Genomic DNA, 24,480 nt, shown 5'->3' with positions numbered 1-24,480 from the left:
GAGGCCCAAATAATTCTTTGGCAAGTTTCTCTTATTTCTTTAGCTATGGTGAAATAAGTAAATAAATAATACTGATAGCAATAAAATAACAAATTATAACAGTCACAACTGTCAATATTTATCTAGTACCTTCATTGTATTGGGAAGTATGTTTGTTTTTTACTCAGTCTTTTGAACAATGTTATAAGGAAGGATCTATTATCCATATGGAGTAGATGAGGAAAGTGAGGTCCAGGGAGACCTTTTCTTCTTTCCTTTATTTTCTGTAAATGAATGTTTCTACGGCCATGCAGCTAGTAACTGGTGACTAGGATTTAAACACAGACAGCTTGAGTTAGGGACCAATGCTTTTCTTGACTCTGCTTTCTATCTATGAACACAAACATGCACAACTACTCATTCCTCCACTGCCCTTAAATCTAAAGGACATTCTCTCTTTTTCAGGCCCATGGGTCAAAGAAATCACTGTTAACTGCCTGTCAGACTGTGGGCTGTGGAGTTCTGGCTCAGTTGGGTTTTTTTGAGATCAGTATTTGCAGAGCAGATGGATGCCAATGCTAATCAAAGATTTTTCTATTTTTCTCTCATCTGAAAATGTAGGCAGCACTTTCAGGTTGTTTACTTATTTCTGCACCATGGCAGTGAGACAATAAAGTCAATGGAATAATAATGTCAAGGGAATAGTCTCCTTTCTAAAGTCAGTTGGGGAGAAACGAGAAGAACAGAGCCTGCAGGAGCATCCCTCTTGCGGACAGGTCTACTGCTGCTCAAGCATGGGCATTCATAGGAATTGCTGAGCCTTTCCCTTTTCAGAAAGTGCTCTTTGAAAGTATCTGTTTCAGGGCAAACCTTTAAAATGGAGAATAAGTACAGCATAGGCAAAGGTGCTCTTGGTAAATGCTTGATGTTGGGATGCAATTTTTGTAGAAGGATGTCCTGACCAAATGGCATGTAAATGATTCAGAAACAAGGAATTACAAGCTTGATGTTGAAAGGCACAGAGAGCCAGTGACCAATGCAGAACAGGCTGATGCCCCAAGCAGCTGCAGGTGGGAATCTCTGCTGGAAGAGCCTGGATGCAACCTTTATGTTTGAATAAAAGAGCCCAACTTACATGGGCTTTGAATAGGAGCTTCGAATCAACATGGTTGTGACTCAATTGTTTTGGCAGCAACATCCCTCTTCTGGGATGGCAAGGCAGGCTTGGCTAAGGACACCTGCTTGTTCCCCCAGTCTCCCCAGGCTTTCACCTTGGTGCTCCCCGTGGCATGTTCCGCTAGGCACCATCAGGCAATGAAATAATTGTACCCTCTGAGACTTCAAGTGTCAAGAAGAGGAAAATCAATTCCTATCACCCAAAGATCTATCACTCCAGGAGGCCACTAAAAACTGCTGGCTACCCTGTGGTACTGAAGTCTTTAAAGGTAATTTTTACAAGAAAAAGGACACAAATTGTGAGTCGAATGGAGCCCATTCTTTAAGAATCGCTATGAGGGGCAGAGGGCAACTAAAATAAACGGAGAGAGGAATTTTCCTTGGTGCTATCTTTTCCAGAGGTATTTACTGAAGAAACAAAATCAGAACACACTCAAGTGCCTGCTTGATGTAGAAAAACTTGCATGTGCTGAATTCATTAGAAAACTGTTCAATAACAGTCTTCCTTGTGAAAATATTAGCCTTGTCATGGTTCCAAGTTCAGGCGTCTCTGCAGGTTATCTGTTACATAAGTGGCTGTGGCGGATATAGGACGGCTGGACAGAATTCACAGATCTAAAGGGCTTTTATATTTTCCACTTGGGCAGGAATGCTCTCCTAAGGGTGCTGCCCGGCTGCCCCCCCAACCCTCAAAGTTCTACTTAAGGTCAATAAAAAAATGCTTATCAGCTTGAAATAATCTAAAGATTGGTAATAAAGTAAAGCAAACGACACAGCTCTTCCAACAAGTCAGTAACTTCCATAGTTTCCTCTACTTCAGCTACACTTTACCCAGCCAGTCTCAGACAGGCCCCTTTCTTTTGTGGTATCCCAACAGATTCAAAATTATGAGGAACCTGCTGTGAATAAAGAAACTAGTATATATGAGCAACATTTCCCAAGATGAAGAATGCTGAATCTGAGATTCACTGAGAGGCTCAGAACAACTCTATCCTTTCCTCCTTGACTCTGGTAAACTCTGCCACAGATGTCTTAAAGTCCTTGTTAGGCTTTATAGGCAAAAGGACTTAGGAACATGAAACAATTACCCACACAATTTAATAAAATTCTGTTTTATACTGAAAGTGATTTATAAAAATTAACAGTGATCAATCCTCCTGAGCATTTAAAATTTCTATTCTTCCTTTTGCCGTTATAAGCAAAATAGGGCCACCTAAGCCAATGCCTATCAATCACTATTGGTTGTTTTTAGGACATTGTGGATGGGGACTAGCCAGTAAAATGCATGAAGAAAACTGAGTAACTGAAACATTTCAGACAGTGGCTTTTACATGTCTTAAATGTTCTTCCTGATCCTTTCTCCATTTCATAAATTTGCACAGTTGCTCACTTCAATGAGCAATGAAGTACTCTGTATATCAGTGTATTTATTGTTAGACAAAATGTAAAAAAGTCTTCTTCAGTTGTATCAATGCCACTGTTACAATCTGTACCAATTTTCTACACAGATGGGGACAAATAGAAACTGGCCCTGGAGTCTGAGGACCAGAGCAGAACTCTAGTCTTTTCTCTTCTAGCCATTAGACCATGTATAAGTCATTCAACTTTCTTTCTTCAGTCCCCTCATCTATACAATGGGGTTAAAAACATCTCATAGAGTTGTTTTAAGAACCAGATAATGTATACAAAACCCAATAGTATAGAGCCTGGCACACATAGGAAACATTATGTGTGTGTATGCCTCTGAATATATAATTTTATACATACAAAGTTTATTTATATTGTTTGAAATACATTTGTATCTGTATTAATTGAAGTTACTAAGGTAAAAAATAAATGATCAGTTAAAAAAAATAACAAAACTATCAGCTAGCATGACTCCAACTAATGAAAGACTGGTCAGGCTCAGTGGTGCACACCTGCAATCCCAGCTACTCAGGAGGCTGAAACAGGAAGATTCAAAGTTCAATACCAGCCTGGGCAACTTAGCAAAACCATGTCTCAAAATAAAATGAAAAAGAGGGTGAGGCATAGCTCAGTGGTGGAGTACTTGCCTAGCATATGCAAGGCTCTGGGTTTAATCACCCCCTTCTGTTAAAAAAAAAAAAAAAAGACTGTGACAATATTCTTCAGTCTATTTTTTGAATTTGGGACTATTATGTTTGAAAAATCATAATCTCTTATTGACAATACCACAATTTACTGCCACTGGGAAAGTTTATGAAGTCAAAGGGATATAGTTATATGCATGAGAGGCGATTTTCTTTGCCGCAAATGTGATTAAATCTATTTTAATGCAGTTGCTGACTTTATTATTTTTAAGACTGAAATTGGTATTTTGTGGTTCCAATGTTGTTACAAGATAATTTATACTCATCTCCCTTAAGGGAAGATAGGTTTTTTAAAAATTTTTCACTCTATATACTGGATTCTGATCTGGGTATATCAATTACTCATGCTGGGATTTCCTAACAGAAATTAGTTGTAACTAGTTAGTGTGCTCATCTTTACTTGAGCAGACTTCCTTGATTAATGTCTTACAAAGATTTTCCTTCCAAATGTGGGTTTAATAAAGTATAGCATTTTAACTTTTGGTAAATGTTAAATGTACTTATTATAAAAATCTGAAAATATTGAACAAAAAAGAGCCACTTATAGTTCTATCTCTGCAATAATGACTACAAATATGTTGTACCATAGGTTTTTTTTTCTGGTTTTACTTTCTATTTCTCTTTCTGTCTCTTCAAATTTCAAAGTTGGCACCAAATTATGGGAACAGTTCTGTATCATACATTTTAATTAATGTTACATAATTAGTTATACACACGAGAGGAAATTTCATATGAGAATTCCATCATATGAATATAGCTTTATTATTTATCCAATTTGCTATTCTTGGGTTAACAGGTTGTTTAAAAGTTTTTATTTTTTCATTAAAAAATGCTACAATTACTATCATTGCTTAAAAATCAATGAATATATTTTGAATATTTTATGTTTGGATTTTGATGAACAAATAAAAAGAAAACAAGTCAATTATATGGTGCATAAAGGGAAGATAACTTAAAAACTCCATACCTGGCCATAGCAGCCTGCATAATGAATAAGGCTTGGAAAATCCTTGGAACAACTCAGTTCGGCAATAGCTTCTGTTTCACTCACCATCCAGCGTACACACTCCAACTGACCATTCTAGATTTAAAAGAAAGAAAGTCAAAGTAATTCAGGTTTTAAAAATATCTCTGCACTCTTTCATGATCCACTTCTTTCACAATCGACTTCTTTCACTCTGCTTAGTACTTCTGAGATTCATCTAAGCTGCTACTTTTTATCAGTATTTTACTCCCTTTTTTATTGCTGAAAGTAGTCCATTGTCTCACTAGATCACAATTTGTTTATACAGTAACCTATTGAGAGTATTTGGATTGTTTCCATTTAGGGGATATTATAAATAAAGTTGCTATAAATATTTTTTTTGTGAATATGTCCTTTCATTCTGATAGGTAAATATGGAATTTACTTAGTCTACATAGGGTAATTTCCAGTTTATGACTGGAATTTCTGGATCATGTGTTGGTGTGTATTTGACTTTATGAAAAACTGTCAGACTGGTTTCCAAACTGGTTGACTACACTATCACTGGGAATGCTTGAGCATTCCAGTCGTTTCATATACAAGCCAGCAAACAATGTCAGTTATCTGTTATTATTAAAGTTTGTAAGCTAGAGCAACTATTTTCTAATACCCAAATAAAATAGTATTGTATCTGTTAATGAAAAATTAACAATCCATATTTAAAGTGCAAGAAATAAAATGAAGAATTGACAAATAGGATGGAATTGAACTAAAAAGCTTCTTCACAGCAGAGGAAACAATTAAGATGAGAAGAGGGAGCCTACAGAATGCAAGAAAACTTTGCCACCTGCACCTCAAATAGAGCACTAATCTCCAGAATATATAAAGAACTCAAAAATCTTAACACCAAAAAAACAAAAAAACTCAATCAATAAATGGGCAAATAAACTGAACAGACACTTCACAGAAGAAATATGAATAGTCAACAAATATATAAAAATTGTTCAACTCTAGCAGTTAGAGAATGCAAATTAAAACTATACTGAGATTTCATCTCACTTCAGTCAGAATGGCAATTATCAAGAATATAAGCAACAATAATTGGCAAGGATGTGGGGAAAAAGGCACATTCATACATTGCTGGTGGGACTGCAAATTGGTGCAGCCAATATGGAAAGCAATATGGAGATTCCTTAGAAAACTGGTAATGGAACCACCATTTGACCTAGCCATCCCATTCCTTAGTTTATAACCAAAGGACTGAAAAACTGCATACTATAGGGACACAGCCATATCAATGTTTATAGCAGCACAATTCACAATAGCTAACTGTGGAACCAACCCAGATGCCCTTCAGTAGATGAATGGATAGGGAAACTTTGGTATATATACACAATGGAACATTTCTCAGCATTAAAAGAAAATAAAATCATGGCATTTGCAGGTAAATGGATAGAGCTAGAGAATATAATGCTAAGTGAAGTTAGCCAATCCCACAAAACCAAAGGCGGAATGTTTTCTCGGATATGACGATGCTGACTCATAATGGCAATGGAGGTGCAGCATGGGAGGAATGGAGGAACTTTAGATAGGGCAAAGAGGATGGAAGGGAAAGGACTGGGCAAGGGGGTAGAAATGATGGTGGAATAAGTTAGACATGTAGGAAGACAGAAATGGTGTGAAAATACTTTGTGTACAATCAGTGAATTGAAAATTTGTGCTCTATATGTGTAATATGAAATGAATTGCATTCTGCCATCATGTATAACAAATTAGAATAAATATAAAAAAAAAGAATACAAGCTACAATAAATGTTGGCTGAATGTGTGGAAAAAAGGTACACTCAAACATTGCTGGTGGGGACTGCAAATTGGTGCAACCACTATGGAAAGCAGTTTTCCTTAGAAAATTTGGAATGGAACCACCATTTGAACCAGTTATCCCCCTCCTCAGTTAATACCCAAAGGACTTAAAATCAGCATACTACAGTGACACAGCCACATCAATGTTAATAGTTCAATTCACAATGGTTAAAGTATGGAACCAACCCAACTGCCATTCAACAGATGAATGGATAAAGAAAATGTATACACATGGAATATTACTTAAACATAAAAAGAATAAAATTATATCATTTTCCAGTAAATGGATGCAACTGGAGAATATTATGCTAAGTGAAATAAGCCAACCTCCCCCACCCCCCAAAAAAACAAAGGCTGAATGTTTTCTCTGATTTGTGGATGCTAGCTCACAATAAGGGGTGAATTGGGGAAGAACAGAAGTATTTTTGGATTAGACAAAAGGGAATGAAGGGAAGGGAAGAGGAATGGAAATAGGAAAGATAGTAGAATGAATCAGACATTACTATTTTATATATATATATATATATATATATATATATATATATATATATATAATTATATGACCAATGTAATCCTACATCATGTATAACCAGAAGATAAGTTACATTCCATATATGTATAATATGTCAAAATTCATTCTACTATCATGTATAACTAATAAGAACAAATTAAATTAAAAAGGACAAATTAAATTACAAAGGATCTGAAAAAGTATAGCACCTACAATTATGTGCATTATATATTTGATAATAACAATAAGTAACTGTTAATGGTTTATGTATTATTATACTTTCATCTTTAGAGTGTACTCCTTCTACTTACTAAAAATAGAGTTTACTATCAAAACACACACACACACACACACATATACCAGGTAAATATCTTAATTGGTCAAATGTTAAAATTTTAAAAAGGAAAATACTCTTATAAAAGAATCAGTTTTTCATTGGTAAATGATAAAACTACCAACACACAAGGTCAAACAGCCACAACTTGGCACATTTTTTAGGAAAACAAAATGATTCTTAGGATCAAGAAGAACAGGAAAGTAGAAGTAGGTAAAAAAAAAAAGAATGTAATTTTCTTGGAGTCTTTATAAGAGGTTTTATGAAGCCAGATATTATTCTCATCATTTTTTAGAATTTACATTTCTCTCCTATCTTGAAACCATTATTGGGTTTTACTCTCAGGTACTGTGAGAATTTCAGAAAATTAACAAAACATTTAAACAATTACAACACAGTTCATATAGAGGAAAAAGAATAAGAATGGTTATGGGATCTCATGAAAATCATCTCATGAAAATCAAAGGGTGAAAAATGGAGTAGATGAAAGGGACTAGAAGGAGGGAGGAGGGAAGGGAAAGGGGCAATATTCTGGAATGACATTGACCAATTAGGTTTTTATATTCTGTGCATGTATGACTATGTAACAATGACTCCTGCTATTATGTGGAATTATAATGTATCAATAAAAATGTGGAAAAAATGTAGTCCACATATATTTGTTGAGGATTTTCAGGACTACTTATAGTATGATAGGCATATTCTAATGATTAAGACCCACACAGACTCTGGATTGGATTTAAATCCCTAGCCTGTCACTTAGTTACAAGATGTTGGGCAAGTTACTTTATCTCTGTAATAAGCAATGGATTCATCTGTGAAAGAGGGTTAATAGTAACTACCTCCCTAACATCACTGTGAGGATTAAATGAGATAAAGCATGCAGGCTTCCTAAGCACAGAAAACTTTTACCTTCTACTATTAGAACGCTTCCTTGGACTCTGATGGTAACTCTGCAGACAAATGAGACATTTAATCAGCTTCCTAGTTTGCACAGCATGGAACACAGAAAAGGAGTTAATGTGGGCATAGAGCCAGGGAAGGATTCAAAGAGGGTAGCATTTATGTTAGTATAATAGGATTATTGTCTTTTTATTTTAGAATCCTAATACTTATTTTCTCAAGGTGAAAAACTCTATTCTAAAAGCTAGATAGAAGAGGTGATCTGCTCATTCTTTATCCTTCCTTATTTGGATAATAGAATTTCAGTCAGCATTTCCCATCTATTTGCATGCAAATTCAGTGCCCTCTTTTTGAGATATAGTCATGTGCTACATTATGATGCGTCTGTCAACTTGTATATACTACTGTGGTCCCCTAAAATTACAATGGAGCTGAAAAATATAGCACCTACAATTATGTGCATTATATACTTGATAATAACAATAAACAACTGTTACTGGTTTATGTATTATTATACTTTCATCCTTAGAGTGTACTCCTTCTACTTACTAAAAATAGAGTTTACTATCAAAACACCATATCTTGATTCCATAAGAAGGCCACTTTGACCTATGCCCTCTGTGATGTTTGTACAAGCACAAGATTGCCTAACAACTCACTTCTCAGACCATATCTTTATCATTAAGTGACACATGCCTGTATTTGCATGATTAGATGTCCTTCTCTGTGCTCCATCTTGCTCTGGGAGGTTGGGTTTGGCTGATGGAGATCAGGAAAGCAGAGTAAGTTTCAGCTATCCTCTGCTCCTGGCTTCCATCTAGAGGGTTTCCAACTGGCCAGATGAGTCCTTCCTCCTACTAATGGATTAACTGACAGTACTAGGATTACTTTGATGCATCCAAGATCAAAAGCTGGCCAGTCCTTTCTGATCAGTCTCTCTAGTTAAGGTTCTTGCAACCATTCCTTCCCCAGCCCCTCCAGGCTTTAGGGTGGTAAGTGTGCTCTGACTGTTGCTGACCCCAGGAGACTGCACTTTCCAATAGACTCCCTTCATTCACTCCACCCACAATTTGGTGTATAATAATCCCGTCATTACAGACTTCCTTTAAATTTGAGTGTGTCCAATGTTTCTATAAGAAGCAGACAAACAAACCTACTATATATTTTGTTTCATTCCCTTTGAATAAAGAAAGGGATAGGAATTCTATTCATTAGATACAAGAAAAATGGTTCAAATAAATTGGTATTTATACAGCACACAGAAATATGAGGCAAAGTTTTAGTAATTTCTTTCTCTCTCTCTCTCTGCTCACATTTGTTTCCACTCTAATTTTTATTATTTCCTTTCTTCTGCTTGCTTTGTATTAAGTTTGCTCTACTTTTTCTAATTTCCCAAGGTATATGATTAGGCTATTGCTTTGAGATCTCTTTCCCTTTCCTGCATCTTTTACAAATTCCCTTTAAATACAGCTTTAGCTGCATCCTGTAAGTGTTGTATTTTCATTTTATATAGTTTCTAATTTCCTTTATGGTTACTTCTCTGACCTATTAATTATTTTAGAGTATATTAATTCTTTACACTTATGGATATCCCAGATTTCCCTTGGTTATTGATTTCTAATTAGATTCTACAGTGATTGGAGAGCACAACTTTGTATTTCAATACTTAAAAATTTACTGAAATTTGTTTTTTATCTTAACATAGGATTTATCTTAGAAAAATTCCATGTACACTTGACAAGAATGCGTACTCTGTTGTCATTGGGTAGAATGTTCTTTTAGATGATTATTAGGTCTAATTTTTCAAGGAATCAACTTTTAAAATAAATAAAACACTGCTAAGAAGGCAGAAGAAATTATTATATCACTACTATGAGTTTGAAACTAGTATCACTTGCAATAAATATAAATACCAAGAAAAGAAACAAATGAACCAAAACATGATCTAATTCTAGCAAGAAATTTTTGCCTATCAAATTCTCTGGGTCTGGGGTTGCTCAGTGTGTTAAAAAGAAGTCAGTAAGGTTATGTGTTTGAAGTCATCTTATCACCAGACCAACACTGTGCTTTTGGGCTTAATCAGAATGACTGAAGAGAAGAATAACTAGGCAATTAAGGTCATTTTATTCCAGGTCTTTTTAGCTACTAAAATAATTTCTTATTAGTTCCATTTTAGAAAACAAGATTGCTTTAGTATTAGACATTTTAGAAATCCTTCTCCATTTCTTTTCTTAACCATCTCCAGAGGATACCAATAATGTCCTGAACTCTCAAAATATCTACTGTTGGGTCTTTCAAAAAGCACTCAATAAATTCTGCATGTGACTGGCATAATATATTATGTTTCCTTGAAGGAATTTAAGAGTGGGGGAGAGATGTTTTTAAGTTCTGATATGACTTTAAAACCCCCTTTCTCAGGTAATCTTTTCACATAATACCTTATCTCTGACTTTGCTCCCTGTCAGCTAAGTCATACTATCCAAGAAACTTCAGCCTGTTTGTACTAAGTGTGTTTGTCTTTAATGACATCAGGGCTCTGAGACCCTGTGTGTAATGAGGTGAAACACCTGGGTACTGGTGTTCAAAATAAGGCCCCCAAATGGAAGAATGATGACCCTCAGGGCTCTCTCAACTTCATCAGTGTCTATCAAAATGCACTGAATGGAGAGAGGCAGGACATACATCAGGACTGATTTCTAAAGGGGGTGGTGGTGACACTTATTATGAAATATTTGTTCTTACTGCTTTTACAAATTCTAGATTAAGTAATGGAGTGGAAGAGCACATCCACTTCTACAATCATTGTCCAGAAGTAAAAATGAGAAACCTGTGACACCAAATCAGTAACAGCTTTTGGGTCTTATGAATTGGATATTTGTCTTTTATTCAAATAAAAACAAAAACATTGTTGTTTAACTTTGCAGACTGCTTATGATATATGCATATCTTATATATCTTATATATCTTATATGATAACAATACTTTGTTGACTACAGGAGCTTGGGTATGAAAGAACACTCAAACATGTATACAACAGGAGGTATTTATGCTGAAGATTGGCTTTTTTTAACCATTAAGTTTCCTATGTATCTTTCTTCACAGAGATTTTAAATCCATCAAAACAAGCATGAGGGTGCATAAACTAAGAAAAACATGGGCTTTTGTCCAACTACAATATACCATTAGTTATGAAAATTACATTTTTATAAACAATAAAGCAGCAAGGCAAATGTCAACATTCACTGGGATTCCAAAAATATTTTATTTGTCATTGACACATGCCCATTGATGATCACATGTAACCCCTGTTTTCTTACAGAACTTTGTCACAGGACTAAATTTCAAATTTGCCAACTTGCACTGGTGTTACTGATGACACACCTGTCTTATCTACCAGGTTACCAGCTCTATAAGAACAAGAGTATGCCTTATTTAAATATGTATCTCCAGTGTCTAACTGGAGATACTAGATAGATGGGGTACATTCTGATAAACTCAACTAGACCAAACCCTGACTTCACATTTAATTTTCATCTCTTTATGGTGGCTGTTGTAGTTGAGTTGCTTGAGTTGACATAGCATTGTTCACAGCCAAAGGAAAATTATACCCACTATGGTCATAGGTTTCTTATTTTATTAAAATTATTTTTTATACTGTTTTTGAAGTCATTATTCACCCCTGAGCAAAAATAAATAAAATTGAACACATTTGCAAATATATAAAACTTTACTGAATGATAAACAAGTTAAAGATATAAAAATTCAACTTTGCATAAAAGATATATCAGAGGTAGGACGATTATTTGTTGTTCAAATGTAACATGTTTCATAATGAATTCACAAGTAGGTTATTTTAACTAGCAAGTTCCCCTAGTCAATATCAATATAATTCCATTTGTAAAAAATGTGATTATTTGACTTTTAGAAGACACAACTATTATGAAAGCAAAGTACATATGCAGAAGTGCAAGATGTATTATATTTCCTTGAACTTCACTTCTGGCTTTTTAATAAATGTGACTGAATTCTACATTTATTTGCCAAAGATCTTAAAAGTAACTTTAGTTTAATAGCTAACCTTCTCATGATCTGTTATATTTTACAGAGCACTCACTGCAGTACTATAAAAGTCCATGTTTTCTTGTATTGTGGTTTGTAAGTTTTAACTCCATCCTAGTTGGCATTAATTTGTGTAGTTTTTGACAGCATATTGTGCTATGCAAAAACTAAATGCAAAAGCCACACTGATATTCTAAACAACTCTTGATACCTGAAGACATTTAAACTTCGGATCTGATCCATTAAAAGTCTATTTTATTATCTGAAATACTCCTGAGTGCTATCATCCCTGAAAACACACCTTTTCCTCATTTGTCTTGCTCATTATTCTCACGTTAGGAAAAAATGACACAGTGTCTGATAGAGCCAGGTATGGTGAAGAATTTAAATTGCAGTCACCATGAATTACACAAGTCCTTAGCACTGCAATGGATCATTTTCTTCTCTATTGTCTGATTTGAAGCTTAACTTATTGGACAACAAATTGGAACAAATCTCAAAGCAGCTAGTGATGGAAATGGGTAATCTCTGACATGTGATGCGTTCATTGATGTTTGCTTGATAAATCACTCTCCTCTCCCTCCCGTCTAATACTTTAGCTTCACGGAATCTGAAAACACAGAAAACTGACTTTAGCTGAGGAGAGCCAAGCCCCCAACCAGTCACCTTGATGGCCAGGCCTGCTGGTGTCAATTTCTCGGTATTCCGCTCATTGAGGCAATCTTCCCCCATCAAAGAAGTGAGGTGCTGGAGACATTCTGCGTGTCCCTGCGATGCAGCGATGTGTAACAGGTTGTTTCCATTTTCATCATGAATTTTGTCTAGATTGTCTGCAGCTAGATGTGGCTGTACAAACAGTAGGATTAGAAAATAAGTCAACACATCAGAATAAGAGTCTGTGGGGGTTTTGCTCTGGGCTCTGGGAAGAAGTAATAAGCTTAATGAAGCCCTAATGGCAATGTAGGGATGAGAAAGTCAGAGTTCCTTGCCATTACTCCTTGGGATAATATGCCTCAGAATGTGAATTCTTAAGAGATGGGTCTTCACGTGAGACGTGACAACAGGGCTGGGGTCAGTGGGCTGTGGAGGCTTCAATTTGGCTTTCTAAAATGCAGTGACATTTATGGTAACTGGGAGGGTCCCTACATGTCTTTCCCTCTTGACTGCTAGGTCCTTGAGCTGGGGCTGTTTTATTCCCCGCTGTAGATCCACTGAATGAATAAAGAGACTACTGGTTTCTACCTGTCTGAATTGTGGAGAACTGGTTTTGACTACAAACTACATGATGTCTGCATCTACTAGTGTTTAGTGGGCACCTCCAGATACTGTCACCTCCTTATTGCTCGTGGGGTCATCTGGAGGGTACTTAGACTTTCGTTTTCTCACCTCTAGTGAAACTGAGTTCCCTGAATATGAGACGGTATATGATATAGAGATATCCCTGAATATGATATAGAGATTGTTGGGGAACTAAGTGGTGTTCGCAATTGGGAAATATGAAAACATGGTAAGATCAAAGGAAGGGAATAAACCAACGAGAATAAGAGGAAGGAACCAGGAGAAATGGAAAATATATTTTCAGGAGAAAAAAAATTACCACTTTATTTGATTAAACTATCCAATTATATTGTCTATGGCAACAATGTTTGTGATAATAGACCAAGCACGTTATATTTTATCTACGTATGGCTTCACACTAAGTAGAAATACATGTCCAAGAAGCAGTGATTTTCTTGAATGAGGCTTTAATCAGCATTGTAGTAGGAGCCCAGGCTTGCTACTGTTTGATCCATGCCTGGAAGCCAGAAAAGAACAATGCAGGCAGATGGAGTGCTATTTGAGTTGAGCTCTGAGCTGAAGCAGAACAGACTTTTCTTACATCATGTTACTCTGTGTCTTGAGTCTTTGGAAACACTCCTTCAAGCTCCCTAGACATGCAGAGCTGGAACTAAGTAAAAACTATATGTGGGTCAGAGGGCAATCAAGCTCTAGGGTAAGCTTCTATCTGCAAATACTTTGCAAACATCCTGGCCCAACTCTCCTGAATAATGATCAGGATAAAACAGAAAACTCTCTGTTCACATATTTGGCAGGCCTGTCATCGACAAGGAACTGACATCCCTACAAATAACTGAGCGAGAGCATTGGGAACCATTTGAAAAGCAAAAAGAAAGACTTCAAGATTCAAGTGAAAAAAAGTGCTGGGCTCTCTTTGTTTTAGGTTAAATCTCTTTATTCCAGTTGAATTTTAAAAGTTAAAGTGAAATAACACTCCTTCTATATCAATTTGTTTTCCCTGTATTAACCTCCTAACTTTTTATTTTAAAACTCAAGAGGTCACACTCCCCAACCAAAGACACAAGAAAACATTAAACAAGATGCAAAATGCACATAACATCATTGTTAAGAATGGAGCTGATAACAACAGCTCTCTAGATTTGTGTATACCAAGGAGAGATACTTACCAAGAGAGATATTTGTCCTTCTTTCACGATGTTCAAGATGCTTTTTACTTTTTTCAGATACTCACTCCTTTCTTCTGGGCCTTGGGAGCTGGTCCAGCTCATGCCCTTGACCGGCTCTTCCAGTTTGGATTCTGTTTCTGCAGATTGCAGGTGGAAGCCCCGGAGCTGACAGTCCGGCATTGTCTTCTCAATCTTTCGGCTATGCAGGTCACTAAAGGCCTTGTTTAAGAAGTCTTTATTCTGGATTTCTGGCTCATATGCAGAGCCACATGTAACCAGAGGAGGTGAGCTCTCAGACTCTTCAGTGGAGAGCTTGTGCTGGTCGCGGAGGACAGTTGATGCTTTTCTCAAGTGAGGGCTTTTCACAGGAGAAAGAACACAGAATGGGGTCATACTGGATGGTGAGTTCTCAGTGCTTCCTGTAGAGGAGGCTTTGCCAGAAAGGCCATTGATGGTTGTGCATAAACCCAAAATTCTTTTTTCTGAAGTCACCTTGGTAAAAGAGGCAAGCTGTTGACTGGATTTAATGTAAGGCACATCCAGAATCTCATCCATGTCGAGGTCGTAATGTTCCAGTTCGCCCAGTGCAGTGCTGGACTCAGAGCTCTTACTGGGCAAGCCTCCCACTCCATCTTCAGGGCCAAGCTCCTCAGGTGGGGGGCCCTGGTCAGACTCACCCACCTTGGGGTACTCCACTTTATGGTTCTTTTGGTCATCACTTTCATTGTTCTCTAGAGTCTCTGGCTGATGTTTGAGTGGGGAAACTCGCTTCACTGGGCGAAATTTACTGTATACCTCAGCAATTCCTGTGGGCTTTTGTGCGTTTGTAATAAGAGTTGAGACTCCACAATTCCAGCTAGAGCTAGAAACTGTTTTGAAAAAAAATTAAAAGAGAAGACTATTACATTGGAATGCTGCACACATCTTGACCATGCAGGCAGATGTGGTCCACTCAAGTTATGCTCATAATTAAGCCCCTGTGTTAAGGAGATGACTTCAAGAGGACATATGTCCTTAAAAGGAATAATTTATACTTACTATTGAAAACAGTGAAAGATGAAACATGTTGACCAACAGAATTAGAAGATGGGATCCTCTGTGTTAAATGAACTTTCAAATGAAGTTAGGGAGGAAAAAGGGATACATTCACATACATGCACACACACACTCCTCTCTAACATCTAAGAAGTCCCATATAAAGAAAGGGTAAATTACTTAACATTGCACAAACTCAAATGTGATTTACTGGCTGGGTGACTCATTAGTTTTCTATTAGGTGGTTAAGGAAAGAACAAAAAGGAATGAAGTGGTCAGGAGTTGAATGGACCATGGGACATAAACCATGGTTGAATTAACCTCACCCTAAGCTAAGTATCCTAAGTCCCCTTTCATGCAAGGGCATCTCATGGTGCTTCTGGCATTTGACACAGCAATGTCATACACTAACACCTCACAACAGAGCATGCTCTTCAAGATTTAACACTGCCCTCTATTCTTAGGAAAGCTGAACATGAACAAAAGGAAGAGTAAGTTGTAAAGGGAAGATTGGGTAGGAAGACTAATTTTTTCTATGCAAAGTTAGATAAAGATTTTCTGTTGGTTTACATTTAACTAAATGTCTGGTTGAGATGGAATAGAAAGTGAAACAGATACATTTAGAGGTGAAAGATAAGAATCACTACCTTTCCTACTTAGCCTCAATGCAAGATCACTCAGCACCTCCTCACTGGGGCAGGCAGATGAAGCAGCAACAGTATCCTCAGCCACGATGGTGTTGCTTCATCTCTGGTAGATGACAGGCATAGCACCCTTGGAAGCTTACAGGACACTCATTTATAGGTTTCTATTGATAGGTTTCTCCTGCCACTTAGTTTACAGCATTCTCCATCAAAGAGATGAGATTTCAGGACATGCCCAATTAGAAACCTCTCATGTATCTCTTTTCTTTGGAATGACAACAGGTGGGAAGGGTTCAACCCTAAAGCAAGCATACATGTGTGTCCTTTGCTTAAAGCACAAACAAATAATGAAAGACCCTGAAACAGGTATGTGTGTTTAGCTCTATTAACAACAGCAATGAGCCCTGGCTAGTCCTGATTCTTGGGGTGAATGCGTTCATTATTGAAGTTCCCTAAATTTAGGTTACTAATCATTCTTTCTGCCAGAATGTGTTCCAAAAGGATTCAGAGAAGTTCTGGAACCAAGCAAAGATATGAGAAAGAGTGTTTTAATCTGAATGCTATATAACTGTGAGTTAGTTCTATTCCCCAAATGGACCACAATACGGCGTGCAATTTCAGAAGGTCTTCACTATGTGGTCCACCCCTGGAGCCTTTTTGGCTCTGGCATTGTAGAACCTAAGAAGAAAATACTACCAGCTGTGAAGAAGGGCTGGTCTCTCTCCAATAAGTAACATGTAACAGAATTTGCAGAAGGGAAGGAAGGTATCAAGATGGCCTCAGACTGCTGCTTCTCTTCTCCTTTCTTGGCTCCAGTTCTTAGTCGTACACAGTGCTTGCCCCAGAGCAGACAATTAACAAATGCAAGTATGTGAATTTGAATCTCACTTTGCACAACACATTAAATCTTTTAAAATGCACAAAAGTGCATCCTTCTGAGGGATTTACAGTTTAATTTCACAGGGGACAAAAGTCCTGTTAATAAACTCAGAGGAGTGATAATCACCAATAAGAGCTAGATTTTCTAAAGTTATTTATGAAATGTAAATATGCAAAGGCAAAGACTAATTCCAGTTGGTCCCTTATAAATTTAAAAGTTTTCTGTCATTTATATATCCTTTTCTCTCTAAAAAATGTGAAGCTATGAAAAATTAACGTCTGCCAGAAATTTTTGCCAAGCCTTTCTCTCTCTTCCTTGAGAACACATGGTTACTTATATAAAACAGCAGATAGTGTACACAGAGTTTATAAGGTGTAAATATGCCTTTGATTTTATTCTATTGCTTTCTAAAAATGTTTTATTGGGAAAAATAAATATCCATAGACATTTATGAGATACATACTTATTATGGTATAGTATTTGATAATATTTGCCTTAATTTTCTTGGAACTTCTAAAAAATGTGCATCTCAGAATGTATTAAAAAATTTAAAGTACTTGTCTTAGTGGGTCAATACAACTAGTGCATTGTACTGATGTATTTATATATTATAACAGGTCATGGGTTCAAAGGGCTACTCTTTTATGTTGGCTTTATTTACATGTGAAATTTTTTCCAAGTGATACAGGGAAATGGATACCATATGTTTCCCAGCTGTTTTGTTGTGACAGGAGCCATTAAGAACGCTCTATGGAAATGAATTCTGTCTGAGTCTTATGAAAACACTTCTTTCCACAGAAGGGTCTAGAAACTAAAGAAGGAGCATCAACATTTAGGCTTGTTGTCCTTCCCCTTATTCAAACTTATGAATCTTTTTTAGGCTCAGGGTGAAATCTGTGCTTTCTAGTCTATATCTGGACTGCCAAGAAAAAGTCCCAGTCCTAAAAAATGGATTATTTCATGGGTTTTCATGAGAATGCTCTAATATATTGCTATATCATATACTTGGATGAGAAGAAAAGGCAATGCTATGCTATATGCAAAAGATAACATTCAATTAGTTTATTTCTCCTAAACTAGACAAATAGGTACTTTACAACAAAAGAAAAAGGGCCATTAATGACTAGTAAGATTTTCACTTCCAAATCTTTAGATCTACCAAAAATTTCACATTACTGTTGTTCCACTCCAATGCTATGTTTCTTATCATCTACGGAAACAAAGTTCAGAATAACTATGGTCACTGGGAAAATTTCTGGGGCTAAATATACTTTCTGGATATCATGAAGAAATTCTTTACGTGCAAACAAAATATAAATCCCTGAACACTTTATCTATCTTAGATCTTTACAAGCTCCATGAAAAGAGGATCTGTGTCTAATTTATCTCTCTCTCTCTCTCCAAGCACCCAGAAAACTGCTTTACCTAAGTAGGTTTCTAAGACTTTTTGGTTGGATGGGTTCATTTTTTTTTTAACATCTTATAAAAGTAAACATGCTTAATATGCCTTAGACCTGTCTACCTGATTATATCACAAGTTTTCAAAAATAAGTAAATGAATGTGTGTATTTGATGCTGATTTATAGGCCAAAATATCTTTTCTCTCTGGCTGACATTTGGAATGACTCTTAGTTCAACTTTTGGAGTTGCTTGCTAACCCCTTACATCCATTTTTTCTTTTCTTTCCCCCGCTTTTTTTTTTTTTTTTTAGCCAGGATTAATGCAGCCTTGAGATACGTGAGAATTTGTAACAGGCAGCATGTTTCAACCTGGGATCTTATCTGTCTGCACCTTTGTCTCCTTTCTACACACACACACACACACACACACACACACACACTCCCCTTTCTCTCCCCAAACATATTCCTCTTGATCCTGGCTTGGATAATCCCAAGACCATTTATGCAGTCTCTCAAGCAATCCATCTCCAAGGCATTGTTGATGATTCTGTTTCCATGACCCCTGCCCCACATCCCTCAGGAACTATCTTTTGGCTTTATTCTAAATCCTTCTTAAATCTGGACCCTCTTCATCCTCACTGTCTTGAGTGGGCCAGAGTGGGACCCTTGCCCACAGCCTCCACAATGTTTTCTCTGCTTCCATTTGTCTCCCTTTCCAGACCTGAGTTATTCCTGATTCAGATAAGTTTGTTTTTGTCACTCAGAAACAACAAAACACACCTCAGGTGGCCTGTTCTTCCTAAAACACCACTTCCCCACATGTGGGAAGAATTTCCCTTCAGTGTCTAAGATGGTACACAGCAAACTTGCTAAATACCCCTGGCATGCAGAATAAGAGTGCTGTCCCCCCTCTCAATCCTTTTTCTTCTTTCTAATTCTTTTAAGGAGTCTCAGTTTAGTTCTAGAAGAAATTTAATTTCTCTCAAAACCTAAAATCTCCCTTTAGAAAACGAGATCGCACACCTCAGACTGAGAGGCTTTCATAAACAAAGAATTAATAGGAATGTTTTATATTCATCATGTTGACTTTAATGAGGATCTTGAATTGACTGCAAGTAACACTGGTTTACTGTAAACATCTGTTTACAGTAATGACAAAGTTTCTTTTAAAAACAAATGTTTAAAAGCTGAGTTTTACATAAAAATTGGATACTAATTAGAATAAATTATACCCCGTTAGTGTATGTATGTCAAAATATACTCTACTGTCATGTATATCTAAAAAAAATTTAAGTAAAAAATTAAAATCAGTGTTTTAGAAAAGCAAATAGATAATAGTATAAGTGGTTTACAGGTAAAGCAAAAATAGCAGAGATAGACCTTGGATATAACACATGTTGTGGAACTGAGTTGTTTTGGAAACCCTGGCTTTTGGGTTAATATCTAAATCCTTCAGCATGATATATAGTACTTCTTTTATTCACTAATTTACCTTTTGATCTCAGCACTCATAATTCACAAAATACTAGTTTGCCCTGCTTCTCCATTGCTAAATTCACCTATTTTGGATATATTATGTTCCTCCTTCACTGCTCCTGTCCTTGGGCTCTTTCTCTCTTGCAGTCTTCTCTGGCTGGGACTTGAGATCATCACACAAGATGCCATCAGGTGTTATCCCACTGAGGCACTTCCTCTGATTTTGGCAGGGAGTAGCTGCTCCTTGCTTCTCAGTGCTGATAATACCTGTACATACCCACAGTTGGGTATTTCTGAAGGTGATGCACCTGTTTACTCATGTGTCAGTCTCACCTCTCTCTTGAGAGTTCCTCAAGGGCAAAGGTTGCTCAAGAACCTACTTGTGTTTATGACTAGCCCTTTGTCTAGCACAGTACCTTTAAGATATTGGTGCTCAATGGCTAATTCTTTCAAAAAATGGATGAAGATAGGAGGGAGGGCAGAAAGAAAATGAAGGGAGAAAAAAGGAATATGCCAGATCAAAGATGCAAAATATAGCAAATAAATATGAGTTCTGTGTTGATATCAGCCTTGACACATTGTGGGCACACTGTGCTGAATAGTTCAAAGGTAGTGTTAGTGTGCCCTTGAAGATATTCAGACATTTACAAGATGTGTTCAATATTGAAGTACTTTCACCTATTTCCTGTGCTAAGTTCTTAGTCTCAGTTTCCTCATCTGTAAAATGAAGAGGCTAGCTATGATCTACCCCTAAATTTTATGTCTGTATGGAATGTCTATAAATAACAGGGCTCTTTATTCTGAATGAGTCACTATGAAACACTATAATTCTTCTGGATTCATGTATTTTACCAGATCTTCACAAATTCATAATTATGAGGCTAAGCTGATTGCTGACACAGAACAACTCTTTGGTTGTTGGGCCTGATAAATTAGTATTTTCTTAAGAAGATAATGTACAGTTTTGCTGCTCCAATGGTAGATCCAAATTTTAAGATTAAACATCAACACTGGCTCCTAAAATGACTATTTATTTTACTGCCAAATATGGAGTTATGTGGCCATATTGGAAAATTAGCTCAATACATGAGGGAGAGGAAGAAAAAGGTTATGTTTTAGGGTAAAATAGTGTTCCCCTGCTGTTTTTTATTAAATGGATCTATTTTCAGTGAGCAAGCAAGTGGTCAGCATTAGCTTTAATAGCTTTAAAGTAGACATAACAATACACATCTACAGCCTAAAAACCTAGGCTGCCTCAAGGACTTACCCTCTCCTCCAGCATTAATTAATTAATCCTTTCATTTTTACACCAAAAGGAGGAACATTAAAAAATATTAGAGGTGTCATTGTGAGAGTCATGGGTTTCCTTCATTCTATGTAAACTGAAATCTATATGGACCCACTTGATTGCAAGCACCCCAGGTTCTGTAAGAAATGATGACAAATTCTGTAAGAAGCAATTGCTTCTAGCACCTCATGTCAATAGGAAGAAACGTCTGGCGTCCAAGTGAGCACTACTGCTGGATGCTTTTCTGTTCTATAGTCTTTAGAGATTCCAGTGTATCCTGATCCAAGAACAGGTTGAGTTAATTCTGGACTGGTAGGGTATATCTGGACATTATGCTGGGAAGAGTGAATGTGAGAAGAATACATGTTTCTAGAATGTTTCCATGGGGTTGCTTTCTCATCCTTTTAAATGAAGCCACAGACCCTTTATTGAAAGTATACCAAGGCTGGAGGGAAAGTTCAGAGGTCTTTATTATTATTATTATTATTATTATTATTATTATTATTATTACTAATAATAATAATAATAATATAAAATACAGTCTGATCTATTCACATTTCAATGTTCAAATACTGTGGGAAAGAATTCAATGATTTGGGTTCTAAATTTCCTGTCTTTAAGTGGTTACTGATATCAAGCAGCTGTTGTTATATATGTCAGATTCATGATTTACGGTTCCTAGCTCTGTTCAGAATTGTGAAGACCTACCTGCTCAGGTAACTTTATGGCCTTTCTGTGCCCATTTCTTCATTCTACAAAAACTTTCTGAAATACTTGAGCCCTATTACTCTGGATAGAAAAGATATTCTATCATGAAGTCAGACTCAATATTTTGACAACTTTAAACCTTTGGGCTTCAAAAGCACAGTTTCCATAACTAGCGATTGGTGGGTCTAAAGAAAGTCCAAGCTTGCAGAGTTGTGTCATCTAAAAAGTATGCTGACCTTCACTTTGACATTAGCAAAACCTCAAGAGTGTTTTGTGTTCATTCCAGGCCCATTTACCAGGTTCCTTTTCTTTCTTTCTCTCCCTCTCTGGGTGGAAATGTAGAGAGACACACATCTAGCAACAGTGAAAAGGCTCATCATGCAGAGAAGCCTGAAGCAAGACTGAGCTTGTGAGCAGGCTCCATCTGTGTGCTTTCTAGCTGCGCAGGCACATGCTTGCCAGTTTTAACTGAAGGTGGCGGTGTTTTACAGTGCTGATCTACTGTCAAGGACAAAGAGCACCAGGTTACTGCTTCTTGGTAAGAGAAAACAAGAGGCAGATGAGCAGGCAGGTGGGAAGTTGGAAAATCCTTATTTTCTACTTCCATCTCCCCACACTGATAGCTCCAAAATGCCTCTTTACTTCGCTTCTGAGTATGGAGCATGTATCCACATTAAAAATTAGCATTAGATACCAAGAAGACAAAGAAAAGAAGATATGTCTTTAGGGTATAAGAGTGTTCCCTATATGTTTTTAGGGTATAATAGTGTTTTCTATTTTCCATGAGAAACAAAGTGGCAAGTCTGGGAAACCTGGTCTAAATTTTGAGAGAGATGCACTTTAGGGTCTCAAGGGAAAAAGAAATATAAGAACTACCTCTGGCCTGCAGCCTGCTCTTCCTCTTGGCAGGCCCCTGCATCCGCCTGGGCGAGCGCCTGCCTCTCAGTTACAAGACTCTGAGAGAACAGGCAGGTGCAGAAGCACAAAGCAATGTGGGGGGGAAGAGCAGACGGTGGCTCTTCCAGGATAAGCGAATGGCAAGGCTGCTGTGCCGGTGCTCAAGTGCAGCCAGCATACACTTCACGGGTGTTATTAGAAGCCATGGAAGAACGAGGCAAACGTGTATTAAGAATTCCACAAAATGATATATCTCAGTAGGAATTTTCCTAAAATTTCCATTTAACATTTTAAAATTGCCAATACATTTGTGTAAAAGTTTCTTATGTTTCTGAGTTTAAGGCAAGGGTGTATTTATATCAGAGATTCAGAAGATCAATGGGCAGTTCTCATGCATTCTCACTTGAAAATAAATGAGAACTCAGGGAATTTTAAGTATTATGTGGAAAATTACATAGCATTCTCATTTCTCAACCAGGACTGAGGTTCTCTGACTCCAACTTTCCATAGCATTGGAGGAACACTTTATCAAAATTAATTATTCCCTAAGCATTCACTTTACAATTTCTCTCTTTGGGTCACATGTAGGCTATGGAATCCCAGAACCCAGGGACAAAACCTGGTCACACACGTTTCAAATTTACTTTGACCTAAATCCCAACTGCACCCTCTGCCTAAACTTTTATAACCATTTACTATCTACCCTCAGTTTGGGAGTAAAGTTGGGAGAATGGCTTTTAATAATAACTTATTAAAAGCAGTTAAGAAGAAGAATTTCTCTACTTTATTTTTAGTAGTATTTGCCCAAATTTAGATTCATCATATCACTGAAAGTCTGTTCTTTCCATTGTAAGTTCCTTCCACTGATTGAATGTTGTGACTTCTTTTTAATACAATCAAGAGAAGCAGGAATATAATGAGGCATGTTCAGCAGTGTTATGTCGCAATCATGGGAAGAATGCTAAAGTAGTCTTACAAGATTCACTCAACACACATTTGTTCTCTGCCTTCTTTGCCCATGGTCCTAGGAGTGCAGAGGCAAATGGAATACACACAGATCTTCCAGACAATAATGCACATACACAGATGAAGGAAAAGTAAAAAATGCAAAGTGCTTTGAAGGAAACAAGAAGGGCACTGGAATAAAGAACATCTGAGAAGCCGCATCAAAGGGGTGACATTTAAACTAAAACCTGGAGATGACAAGAAGACAGTCATGTGAGGATCAGAGGGAAAATAAGAGATAATTTTGTGAAGATCTGGGTAGAGGGAAGCACCTTCACAAATACCTAAAGTAAAAGAGAATCTAGTAGGTTCTGTGATTGCTGGAGCAGAGGGAGCGAGAGTGAAGATGAACATGTGAGAGGTTATCAGGGGCCAATCCATTTGGGGGTCTTATTGACCACACACAAAAAAATTTGGTTTTTGTTTTAGCTGAAATAGAGTATCCTGAGGTGGTTTCACAGAGGCACATGTGTTCCTTCCTGGGTCTCTTGAATAAAGGCACTGATCCCATTTGTAAGGGCTCTTTCCCCATAATTTGATCACCCCTCTAAGGCTCCACCTTTGAATAATATCACCTTGTGGATTAGATTTCAATGTTCGGATTTTGAGGGGACACAAACACTCAGTCTATAGCATGGGGATATATATACTTTGAGCACAGAAGGAGGATAAGGGAGAGGGAGAATTCTAGATTCAGCAATGGAGTGGATTTTTTAGAAAGCTGAGCTCTGTTTACTAAGGGGAAAATCTGGGGAGGAACATGTTATGGAGGAGGATTGAAG

General features: G+C 37.0%; 1 protein-coding gene across 2 annotated transcripts in view; it reads right to left on the bottom strand.

Annotated features, from left to right (window-relative positions):
* The window catches only part of Sncaip (synuclein alpha interacting protein), a 148,080-nt gene that overhangs the window by 25,026 nt on the left and 98,574 nt on the right, over positions 1–24,480 (bottom strand). For both annotated transcript variants that reach the window (XM_071611848.1, XM_071611847.1), the window contains exons 4-6: positions 14,366–15,234; positions 12,567–12,746; positions 4,234–4,347 (exon numbers count right to left, since the gene is read on the bottom strand). In XM_071611848.1, the coding sequence (XP_071467949.1) occupies positions 4,234–4,347; positions 12,567–12,746; positions 14,366–15,234 (1,163 nt within the window). The remainder of the gene's footprint in view (positions 1–4,233; positions 4,348–12,566; positions 12,747–14,365; positions 15,235–24,480) is intronic.

This window comes from Marmota flaviventris, chromosome 5, assembly GCF_047511675.1.
Source record: "Marmota flaviventris isolate mMarFla1 chromosome 5, mMarFla1.hap1, whole genome shotgun sequence".
Lineage (NCBI taxonomy): Eukaryota > Metazoa > Chordata > Mammalia > Rodentia > Sciuridae > Marmota > Marmota flaviventris.
This window is presented reverse-complemented; position numbering and strand designations above follow the sequence as displayed.